Source organism: Nymphalis io, chromosome 7 (assembly GCF_905147045.1).
Source record: "Nymphalis io chromosome 7, ilAglIoxx1.1, whole genome shotgun sequence".
Taxonomy (NCBI): domain Eukaryota; kingdom Metazoa; phylum Arthropoda; class Insecta; order Lepidoptera; family Nymphalidae; genus Nymphalis; species Nymphalis io.
In genome coordinates this window covers 14,105,079-14,118,041 of record NC_065894.1, presented here as the reverse complement: position 1 = coordinate 14,118,041, position 12,963 = coordinate 14,105,079, and the positions used below count along the sequence as shown (strand labels likewise).

Below are 12,963 nucleotides of genomic sequence, written 5' to 3'. Positions count from 1 at the left end.
ACTAGGAAACGTGCGAGTTACAAAGGAAGGTTAACTTTCTTTTCTAACTATTTAAATTCATTGGATCCTTCAACTTTGAGCACCTCTGAGGTTAGTGAGTTACAGTTGCGTTTGAGTAAGCTCGAGGCTATGTATGAACAATACGATGAAGTGCAGGTGTCATTAGAATGCAATACTGACAATATGGATAGTCAATTGTCAGAACGTAGCGAGTTTGAATCCTTTTATTATAAGTCTATATCTCGAGCTCAAGAAATACTTGCAAATCATAAGAAAAAGGATCAACTAGGAAAATAGTGACGCGACATTAATTTCTAGCAATCATAAATTTGTAAAGTTACCAACGATTCGATTACCAAAATTCAACGGATCCTACACAAACTGGCTAGAGTTTCATGACACTTTTGTGAGTTTAATACATTCAAATGATGACATGAATGATATTAATAAATTTCATTATTTAAGATCCTCGCTAGAAGGATCTGCTGCTGTGGTAATTAACTCAATTAAGTTTTCTGCTGCGAATTATTCTGTGGTTTGGCAACTTCTTTGTGATCGATTTGATAATAAGCATTTATTAACTCAACATCATGTATCAACATTATTTAATATGGATGTCATTCATAAGGAGTCGTCAGTAACATTGAAAAATTTAATAGATCAGATAAATAAAAATTTGCGTGCATTAGAATCACTAGGTGAACCTGTTAATCACTGGGATACTCTTTTAATCTATATTATTACACATAAATTAGACAGTAAAACGTATCGTGAATGGGAGGAGTACAAAGGCAATCTCGAAAAGAATTCAAAAATTACGTTTTCCATTTCCGGAGAGGAGCCATACGGTGTCATTTGCTTCCTGTTCTTGCATGAATAACATTTATGAATCGTTCGAATTATCTTTCATTATTCACGAATGGTTTAACTTCTATTTGACCGAATGTTGCAACTAAAATCATATTCTCCAACAATTTTTTCTGCAATGGTTATAATAACAATAATAATAATAATAATAATAATAATAAAATGGTTGCATTTTGCAAATGTCTCACTGCTGTTAGTAGTACCTATCTCGTTTTGAAGATGTTTGGAACTTGTTCGTGTCACATGTTACTAGATAGTAACAGAGAAGATTTTCATCCAACACATGCAGGTTTCTTCATGATTGTATCTTTCACAACTGAGACTGGATGGCTTTAAACAAAAATTAAGCACACCAAAGTCCAATAGTTTGAAACTTTGAACACGCAATATCTGTTTAAGGCTCACTTAGAAAAAGTGAACCACGATGACATCTATACCATAAATGATAACACTTAATTTACGAATTATTATGTTATTAGAAACAAAACCAAGCAGCTGCTAAGATATATGGATGTACTTAATATTATAAAAAGTGACATTATTTATTATTACCAGCCAAAAGTTATGTTTCTAAAACGAGTTTTTGCCAGTTTTTTTCAGTTTAATATACATTACCGGCGCCAGATTAATAATTGAATTTATCCTGTGAAACAATTAATCACACGGGCTAGTAAGAGCCTGCTTGATTGAAGTACCTGTATTTTAGTTTAATTTATGTCTTAAAGACTTGAAATTTCCTGGCATTTTATGAAGTATTAAAATCTATGAATTCCAATTGATAAACATTGATAAATTGAATTACTAAAGAATTAGGTACCTACATTGACTTACTAACAGTCAAAGTAAAAATTACTTTACAAACCGGTGGTTTTACTTGGTGATAGGGCTTTATGCAAGTCTGTCTGGGTAGGTACCACCCACTCATCACATATTCTACCGCCAAATCGCAGTACCTACCTACTTAGTATGATTGACCTGAGATCAGGCAAAAGAACCACTGCGACATTTGTAATGGGTACCTATTTCATATTTTAATATTGTTTACCATTTTCATTTTAGCTAACTTCGATTATTTATCAATACATAGATGTGTTACAGGAATGCAATTTTTGTTTTAATTTGTTTTGACGGATTATATCAACAAATAATTACGAGTTATGTTAACAACTTGTTTACGAGACGAAGCTGATTACGAACTAATGATTGTCTTTGTCAAATTCGCCTGTAACGCGTGATGTGTCAAATAAACATCTAATTTTTATATTATATATCACATTTAGTTGTTTTTTAAGATATAATATTGTGGTTAATTAAAATTTCTAAAATCAAACTGTGGAATTTTATTGCATAGTTGCACAGCAGACAACTACAGGTAGGTAGGGAGGTATTTTTCTCGTAGTCTGATAATCTCATTGCTGGGCTTAGCCTTCCCCTTATAATGAAAGGGAATACTTTAATTCGCCACGACGCTTTATTGGGGATTACTGGAAATATGTATACTTGTTTGTCTTTGAGGTTCTCCCCGTACTTGCAGGCTACCTAACAACGTCTGCGACGTAGAATATTAAAAAAAATACCATTACGTTAAGAGCATATGATGTCCAAATAATACTAATTATTAATTACAAACATTCGTGTGTTAATAAATACTTTAAAAGTTACTCTACTTTCTTTGAACACGGCAATAGAGATTAAAGTAATTTATTAAAGTAAATAATCCGTTTTTATGCTCTTCTGTATATAATACAGTTTTCACACACGATATTATGTTTTAATCATAAACTAATACGAGGCATACTTAAATTAATATCAGTATGAAACCAAAGAACACGTAGAGCATCGTACATACAATAAAATGAAGAAATTATTTGAAAACATTTCGCGATATTGTATCAGAAAATTGTGACATCTTGATATCATTGTAATCAACCTTCACATTTTTCTATCTATTGTGTCAAAAACAAGCAAGCTTGAGTAGCAAATTAATAGCAAACGCGAAATCTACGCAACTCTTCATAATAGACCGAAAGTCACCCCATTGTTCTTCCGATGTGTCCCGTTGGTTCAGGTAGCGGAAGTAACCCGTGCAGCGGGGTGGGGGTGCCCTGCACAATTAGACCTCACCCCCGAGAATAAAAGACCGGGGCGACCAACAACATCATTAGTTACTCGCAGTCAACCGTAACTACTAACCGTACTAACTAAAGTAATCATGGCTCTCTGGACACCATACGCTGAGGACTCACCATTAGATCTATCTGTGAATAGTACACGTGAAACGACATCGCAAACAAATACGGAGCTTCCACCGCATCCATGTATAAGCACAGTGCAACACAGTGTTGAACCGTACCCATACATCGGATATGTCCAGCCCATGTACGTGCCCGTTGTTGAACCAGCGCCTGCGTCTTCGAGTACAAATATGTCGCAATCGATGAGTGTCTCAAGGAGTACGTGCGTATTTTCGCCACCCAAGTATCAGATATCAGACAAAAAAAAAAAGCGTCCAAGTTATATGATAGATGTAGACGCTCTATCAGACGATCCGGACTATCTTGCGTTCGAGAGGGAAGCCCTCAGAGCAATGGCCGAAAAGAACGGAGGGTCGTTGCTCGGTAATAATCCGAGAATGCGTCGTGCCGTGCAAACTAATCAGAACGCCGACGATTTTTATAGAAAACAGAGAGAGAGGAATAATTTTGCTGCAAAGCAGAGCCGTGACAGGAGAAAACTACGAGAGATCCACAATTCACTCAAGGTCACTTATTTGAAAAAAGACCTGTCTAAGATCATACGTCTGCTGTCTTCGAATAGGTGTATAGTGTGTGACCAGACGTTCCTTTAGAGATTTAGAATTATAATAGTGTTTATTTTTTTTTTATTCTGAACTACAAGTTCTAAACTCTAAGGTGTTTGTGCAATCTTATAAATAGTATACTTGCAGAATATTATTCTCTAAAGAATTGTAAGTTGAAATAAATTTAATAAATGACCAAACATAAATTGACCTTTTAATTATTTAAAACCTTTTAGTTTTGTTACAAAATCATAGAAAGTTATAATCAATTTGAAGTTTACACTAACAATATCTATATCGAGTCAAATATCTTCAATAGATTTTTCTATCTTGTATCATAAAGATAAGGTGGACTACCGAGCTTAACCCCATTCAAGTCCCCATTGAATAAAAAGTTAAGTACATACCATTAAGTTACAATAGAATGGGTGCGGCTTGCGCAAGCGCCGCTTTTTGCTTCTTTCCGACCAATCGGGTTCACGAATGAGTGTTTATTGTGTATTCAAAGATGATCGATAGATATACATAATTTACTTTTATATTTACTTTAAATGGGTTTAGTGTATTTTTAATTTGTAGATAATCAATATAAAATGTTTAAAAGCAAATACGAAATCGTTCAATATTTTTTTTGCCTCTGTTCATCAAACGATTTGTGTTATGTTTATTAGCTATTAAGATGCACACGGAATGATATCAATAAATAAATGGAAATAAGAGTGAAAAAATAACAGTACGAAACTTGCAAATTCATATATGTACTACTCAAATTTTCAATAATCCACCGCGCGAACATTAGTGTTATATTAGCTTCTTAATTAAAGTTATTTTTAGGTTAAGAAATCTAAAAATAAAAGTAATTCCTGTACTTAAACTAGATTTATTTCGCTACAAATAGCCTTACACAACTGGATATAACAGACTACTACACTTTCTGCTTGATGACGTGCGGCAAGTCGAATTTACCTCGGACGCATTTCAGCTTCACACCGGGACACTCTTTAACTCTGAAATTGATAAAAAACCCAAATTCATCATACATTATTGGTGGCAGACGCAGCAGATACTTGTTAAGTTTAATATTAATCCATTTGGTTTTTGGTTAGTTTGATGGATCGCTTATGAAGCGATGAATTTTGAAAATATTAACTATTCCTTACATCGTCAATGCACCAATAATGGGAACAGAGATATATATCTTTTGCCTGCATTTACACTGGCTCACTCACCTTTGTAATTGTAAAAAGATCTATAGCTAAGTATATTTATAGTCAAGATGTGCTGCAGTATTATGGCGACTGCTCCATTTGTCATGATGAACCACATCACTCACCTGCCGACTCTAACGAGCACGATATTGTGTTCCTGCAGGTTGTGTCTGATGCCCGGCACGTAGGCGATCATCTCTCGCCCGCTGAAGAGACGCACGAGCACGCATTTACGGTTAGCGGAGTTCGGCTTCTTGGGTTTTCTGATCAAGGTTTTTAGTATCACACCCTGAAATTATGTTCCTTATTTAACTAAAAGTAAGAGCCTGTTTAGGGAAACATAACAGGGGTTCTGGGTAATGCTTTAATGAGAAGGTTTGGAGCTTAATTCATCACGTTGCTCCGTCGACTGTTCGTGAATACACACACACATACACTTGTAGGTTTTTCACGTTATTTTACTTCAAAGTAAAGCACTGTATTAAAAACACAAATTAAACACACGAATATTCAGTGATGCTTATATGCTTGGTACAGATTTACTCGATTTAGCTAAATAATCGAGGTTTTGTAAAATACATTGTTAGGAGACTATGTAAAAATATATATCTTAATATTCCGTATGGGTAAATAAAAACCTTCATAATATAAGAGATATTTGTGCACATTGTCTTTTATGCATATTTCTAATGCGCTGTTCATAGCAGTAAATTTTGGCATCCCTTGTTCATATGTTACAATTACATCCTAAAGTTGAGAGTGGTGTTTCAAAATTTTTTTTTTAATTTTATATTTGTATCGCAGACTGGAATCTAAGATGTAATGTCCTATTTGCCTGTTCCTTACCTAGATTCTTAACTCTACAAAACAAACGATATACGACAACCAGAACGATACAAATTATTGATATGAGGCGGTAAACTAATGAGTGGTATTCACACAAGCGCGCCTGACCATATTAATAGTGACATTTAACTGAAAATTGTAAATTAATAATTTAAAAAATACCTAATACACGCATTTTATTGAATTATTTTCTTCCAATTTTGTTTAATGTTAGTTTAGTATGGAGAGTGTTTCTGAAGGGACAATATTAGTAAAACACCAGTGAGTTTGTTATAGCCCGGTTTCTATATTTAACGAATTATTTTTTTACATCTGTAACCGATAATTTTGATATGACTTCAATACTTACGGAACGTTATTTTTTAAATGTTTTTTATGCATGCATAAGGCAAAACGAATTGTTTTTTTTTTAAATATAGTAACCGGATATGAAAGAATAGAAGTATGTAAAATAGTCAGCATATCTTGGCGATAGGATTTCCATTGAGCGGATTTCTTGATTTTCTCTTTTTGATATGTGTAAGCTCCAAACCTCCTCCTCAAAAAGGGAGAGGAGGCCTTAGCCCAGCAGTGGGGCATTTATAAGTTGTTACTGTATTTAATATTTCATATGATCAATGATGGAAAATAAGCAATAGAATGAAAAGACTTCGTCTAAGCACGGCGACGACACTTTTACTTTATCGATGACGGCCCTAGACATGTTATATATATATATCGCAGGTATAATTTCACTAGTGATATTATAATTAAACGGTAGATTGTGAATCGATTTTATTTCTTGCAATTTAACGGCTCGGTTTTAATGACATTGTATGGTATAAATTTAACGTATATATATCGCCGTTACAGTTTTATTATATGTACATATATAAAGTCAAGATTTTTTTTCCCTAGTTACCTAGTCAGAACAACAAATGATTATTATAGATTGTTTTGTTATTTTTAAAATAGATGTTATTTTTTGCAAATTAAAAATATTCCAGGAACCCGAAACATATTCAGAAGTTAAAATTATTTGAGCAACAACTAAAATAACAAACGTATAGTAGAGTCGAAGGCAATATCACGTAGTGTCCGGCTGAATGTTATTGTTTGAGAAAATCGTCGCCAAGTGTCTCCCGGGAGAGAGGCTTGCATCTGTCTAGCGCAAGCAAATATTATAATATCGGTACAAGTTACGAACTGAACACTTGTTGGACGTGTTTTAAGATTTGTTGATTTCATATGCAATTAAATCAAAGCGACAGTTGACAATAGTACAAATACATTTGTAGGTATAAGATTTGATTTGAGTAGAATAGAAGAATTAGTAACGTACCTATTTTATCCTGAATTTGTTGATTTGGAGCTGATTTATCGATGGGACTATGTTATTTTGAAAAGTGAACTGGCGATCAAAAAATCGATCGTAAAAAATTAAAGAATTGAAGTCATTTTTTTTCATCAAAAATATTTATACAGAGCGTCATTTAGAAAACGCGTATACACTAAACTTGGACTGTGTCTGAAACAGTACCTGCTCTTTTTGCGGATTATAATCCGCTAATAGTGGGCATTGTCCGCACACGACGGACACATAGATTTGAAATTATCCTTTCTGACAACGTTGCTTCGAAATTATTTAGAAAAAAAAGTCCATAGGCGACAATAGGGAAGAGTTGCGCTACGGGAGCATTGTCTGTTCCCAGAAACGCTGTAAATCATATTTGTGTAAGAATAACTTTAATACCACTCACAAATGGTACAACTTTATCGCAATTGTCAATTCAACATCTCATACAATGCGTTCGGTTATTGCAAATAACTGCACATTGTTATCAACAATAATAATAATTCTTGGAAGGATTCTTAAAACTTCTAGAAGAAAACTCATGATATATTTTCGTAACATTAACGAATTGATAGTATAATGTTGAATATTCATAATCTATATTGTTTAAATATGTATTATATATAAAAAGGAAGTAACAGATCTTAAATGTCTTACTGCCAATTATGGAGAAGGTATGGAGTATACTTCACCACGCCAGGTGGAGTATACTCCTATATTTCATGTATTTACTGGTGGTAGGGCTTTGTGCAAGCTCGTCTGTGTAGGTACCACCCACTCATCAGATATTCTATCGCAAATCAGCAGTACTTGGTATTGTGTTCTGGTTTGAAGGGTGAGTCAGTAATTACAGGCATAAGGGACATAACATCTCAGTTCTCAACGTTGGTAGCGCATTGGCAATGTAAGCGATGATTAACATTTCTTACAATGCCAATATCTATGGGCGTTGGTGACCACTTACCATCAGGTGGCCCATATACTCGTCAGATCTATATAAAAAAATACGCTGGTCTACCATGGATTGGTTAGGTATAGTTATTATAAATAGAATTATAACTAACACAAGCGTTCCTATACAATTTTTATCCTTCATCATTACGTTTGAGAAGTGTTATTATAAACACACATTGAGCAAGTGAAATCTTAGATCAAAGAATTCTATACCTATAAAGGAAAAGTGCTAGAAAGTTTTACTTCTTCTCAAAGATTCGAATTTTAAGCATGAGCAAAATTTCCGCGTCTTTAACGCTAAAGGATCTGCGGCGGAGCGATCAAAACAGACACAATTGATTCATTGCTACTCGTATTTTCTATGAGAAAGTTTAATATGGGAAGATCCCACGTAGCGTCCGGTCAACAATCATTACTTTTAGTATCATGCGATAAATATATCAAAAATATAATTAATAATGTTTAAGGATTTATCACATTATTAAAATATTTAAATTTACAAATAATCAATTAATTTGTAAAGCATGAAAACTGTTTTTACTACAAGTACATATATAAAAAAAGACATAAAACCATCTTTGTACAAGAATTTGTAAAACATTATAAATGCCGGTGTAAAATTTTGATATCAGCTCGTAAGCGATTTTTAGCTCGTAAAAAATACAGCCATAACAACGTATAACATATATACGTAAACTGAAAATATTTTTGCCGAAAAAACAATCGGATAGTAAAATATTTATACCGAAAATACAATAAAATGCTTATGTAAAATACTTGCATGATACTTCAGGACAACATAATGCATATCAATTGGTATAGTATTTATACTTATATTTTTGTCCATTTTTATATAAGTTTTTTTTTAATTTCAATGCTAATTTAAATTCCCTTATTATTAGTTTAGTATTATTACTTTAATTTAACTAAAGCCGGTTGAGTCGTTATATCTGGTATTAGGCTTGCTGGTCCGTTTCAAATATTTAATAGTCTTGTTTTTCCTCTACCAATTTTTTATATTTGTAACCTGAAGTTACCAATAAGTATAGCACACTTTGGGAATGAAACAATCGCCTCCGGGTTATTTCGAAAGAAAAAATATAATTCTGTTATTGTTTATTGTCTATTTTAAAATGTGAGTTATAAAATATCTCGCAGAGTTTCTTTCGCCGTTTCTTCTTAAGCCTGAGGTGTTTATTTCCGAACCGGTGGTAAATTAATGACAGTCAATAAGTAACGCTTCTATATTGACTAAAGATTTTCAAATTTGGAATGTTTAGATATATATTTAAGATTTGTTATTATTAACCTGTTGATTTTCTAAAAAAGTTTATTTGTGATATGAAATTTATTTCGACGAGATAAAAATTCGAAGTGGAATGTGCATTTGGAAAAATTTGCGATGACGAAATTGCGACCAATTTATTTTGTTTTGAAATGGTTTTGCTTTATTATTTACTTCATGCCATTTAAAATAACAGATATTATAGTTTACTGTGTTTGACTTTCAATCACAAGTTTTTGTACTATTTTAATACAATACAACATTTCAAAGGAGCAGTTATACAAAAATTTGCATGAAATAGCCGAGTCATTGTCCGGTAAAGCAGTGTTCGGAGTTCGGTGTAGTAATCCCGAATGTGCAAGCAACGTGCGACAATATGCACAAAGCCGAGGTGTGAATGAGATCTTCATCAGCGGTCAGCGCTGACTCATGCCATCCTCACAACCCTTATTTAAGCTTCGAATCGTGTGGCGTTAGCGTAATACATTATTTATCTGCTTGGACGCTTCGCTTCGATGCTTAGACTTTACTAATATTGAAAAAAAAAACTATAGCCAGCTAGACATTGGCATTGTAAGAAATTTTAACAATTGCATCACCAATGCGCCACCAACTTTGGGAACTAAGATGTTATGTCCCTTGTGCCTGTAATTACACTGACTCACTCACCCTTCAAACTGGAACACAACAATACCAAGTACTGTTGTTTTGCGGTAGAATATCTGATGAGTGGGTGGTACCTACCCAGACGAGCTTGCACAAAGCCTTACCACCAGTGAAAAGTATCAATAGTCCTCTAACACAATTTATCACTAACTGGCATTAATCACTTAAAAAAGGTTAAGTCCTTTTCAACATTAGAGCCAATAATAATTATTATCATATTCTATTTATTGGTTTTATTTAATTGAATTTATATTCACTAATATTATAAATGTTTATCTCTCTGTTTCATGGCTAACTTAGCCGAACCGATTTTGATGCAATTTAGTAGGCAGCAAGCTTGAGCCCCAAGGAAGGACGAAGCCTATATAACTGTTTGCTTTTATATACCTTACATCTAAATGAGAAAAACAAATTAATTTTTTTATAAATACTTTTTAAATGTTAGTTGCAATTTAAAGTAATATAATTTATTATCTATATAATTTCCATATAGGTCATGACTGCCTCGTTGGTCTGTTGGCTTAATGTAAGGCCGCAGACCCGGAGGTCTTGGGTTCAATTCCCAGGTCGGGACAATAAAAAGTTATTGAGTTTTTCTGTCAGAAAATTCTCAGTAGCGGCCTGGAGTTTGGAAGTTAGAAATGTACACTCCAGTGCCTCGGAAAGCACGTAAAGCCATTGGTCCTGCGACAGAACTCTTTCCGGTTGTGTTGGATTGCCGTCCCATTGGATTATGAGAGTTAGAGAATAGAGAGTGCACCTGTGTTTGCATACACACTTGTGCACTACTAAATTATTAGTATGAACACGGAAACAATTATTTTCAATTACCTTTGCACTATTTTAATATTATTTAGTACTTTTATTTATAAAATTCCAATAAGTACGTGATTTTTTTTCATAACATAACCTCAAATTCTATATTTATTTTGGCATTTGAGTTTTGACATAAGGATGACAGAACAGACCGACGGTGCTGCATGTATAATATGTTTTAAAAAATTAAAAAAAGAAATCATTGTTGGCGCTAGCGCCTGTTAAAACTGTGAAGCAATTTAGTATATGGACGTTACGGAACGATTTAGATATAAGGCACTTTGTTTATTGTAATTTTTTACCTACCCTGTCATAAAAATATGTAACACAATAAAATTTTCATTGCAACTAAACTACGCCTTTTTTAATATCTCCTCGTTAAATACTATCAAAATCCGCAACATGGTCCGTTTCGAGCCTGGATGTGAAAAAACCAGTTCAAATTAAAGAAAATTTATCAAGGATTTATTAAATTGTTAGACATCAAGAAATATTATATACGCAGCTGGGAATCACTGCATGATTTTGTTGCGTCATCCAGAGGATAACTTGGACGCTGATATAATAAGAAGATTCTGTGGTCAGGATAGCAGAGTACCCAGTGGTAAACTCATAAAGATCTTGATGATTATTAATTCCCAACACTCTAAGGTAGTATTTAACGTAAAATAATTTGCTTAAGGTTAGTATATCTTTGTTAATACTGTAACGTGAATAAAATTCTACGAATATTATTATAATAAAGTTAATTTAACTTAATCAAGCCTAGTTAAATTATTTTATTATGTTGTAAAGATCTATCAAAGGGTAGTTATCAAAGAGTATAAAATAACTGCATTATGATAAACGCTTTGTTAGGTCATAAAGATTAATTGCAACATCACTTTACGGTTATAATTTATTAAGATTTCAGTTTATTTAGCTTTATTAATATTGAAGTTAAGGTAATTTTGTTAAGTTCTTAGAGCACGTGCTAACTTGTAACCTGTAGTTATTTAAATTTTATTTGTTGTACTGTTAAATCTTTAAAATATTGTCGTATTGCTTATTATTACAGTCTGTAACTAGTATAAATTGTTGATTTGTATAAATTCCAGATTGTTACACCAGCCTACGCAATGCCTGAGGATAAGGAGCTTACTAGGAAACGTGCGAGTTACAAAGGAAGGTTAACTTTCTTTTCTAACTATTTAAATTCATTGGATCCTTCAACTTTGAGCACCTCTGAGGTTAGTGAGTTACAGTTGCGTTTGAGTAAGCTCGAGGCTATGTATGAACAATACGATGAAGTGCAGGTGTCATTAGAATGCAATACTGACAATATGGATAGTCAATTGTCAGAACGTAGCGAGTTTGAATCCTTTTATTATAAGTCTATATCTCGAGCTCAAGAAATACTTGCAAATCATAAGAAAAAGGATCAACTAGGAAAATAGTGACGCGACATTAATTTCTAGCAATCATAAATTTGTAAAGTTACCAACGATTCAATTACCAAAATTCAACGGATCCTACACAAACTGGCTAGAGTTTCATGACACTTTTGTGAGTTTAATACATTCAAATGATGACATGAATGATATTAATAAATTTCATTATTTAAGATCCTCGCTAGAAGGATCTGCTGCTGTGGTAATTAACTCAATTCAGTTTTCTGCTGCGAATTATTCTGTGGCTTGGCAACTTCTTTGTGATCGATTTGATAATAAGCATTTATTAACTCAACATCATGTATCAACATTATTTAATATGGATGTCATTCATAAGGAGTCGTCAGTAACATTGAAAAATTTAATAGATCAGATAAATAAAAATTTGCGTGCATTAGAATCACTAGGTGAACCTGTTAATTATCTGGGTGGACGCTCTCACCGCTCGGAACAAGGTTCTCTTGCGAAGGCCGCAGAGAATCATAGCGGTGAGGGTGATACGCGGATATCGTACGGTGTCGTGGACGGCGGCAACACTTCTCGCGGGCGATCCGCCTTGGGAGCTCCAGGCGGAGGTGCTCGCGGAAGTGTACCGGTTCCGGGCGGAAGTGAGGTCGCGCGGCGACCGTCCAGGGTTGGAGGAGGTGCTGCGAATCAGGACTCTCGCCCAGCAAGCCCTGATTCGCAGGTGGGAGGAGGATCTGAGGTCCCCATCAGCAGGACTGGCGACAGTGGAGGCGATCCGTCCCCACTTGAGT

General features: G+C 34.0%; 1 protein-coding gene and 1 pseudogene across 1 annotated transcript in view; both read right to left on the bottom strand.

The window, feature by feature from the left end:
* The window catches only part of LOC126769508 (uncharacterized), a 729,621-nt pseudogene that overhangs the window by 23,467 nt on the left and 693,191 nt on the right, over positions 1-12,963 (bottom strand).
* The window catches only part of LOC126769549 (40S ribosomal protein S12, mitochondrial-like), a 431,911-nt gene that overhangs the window by 180,144 nt on the left and 238,804 nt on the right, over positions 1-12,963 (bottom strand). The window contains exon 3 of the mRNA XM_050488415.1: positions 4,572-4,674. Coding sequence (XP_050344372.1) covers positions 4,593-4,674 — 82 coding nt within the window. The 3' untranslated portion in view covers positions 4,572-4,592. The remainder of the gene's footprint in view (positions 1-4,571; positions 4,675-12,963) is intronic.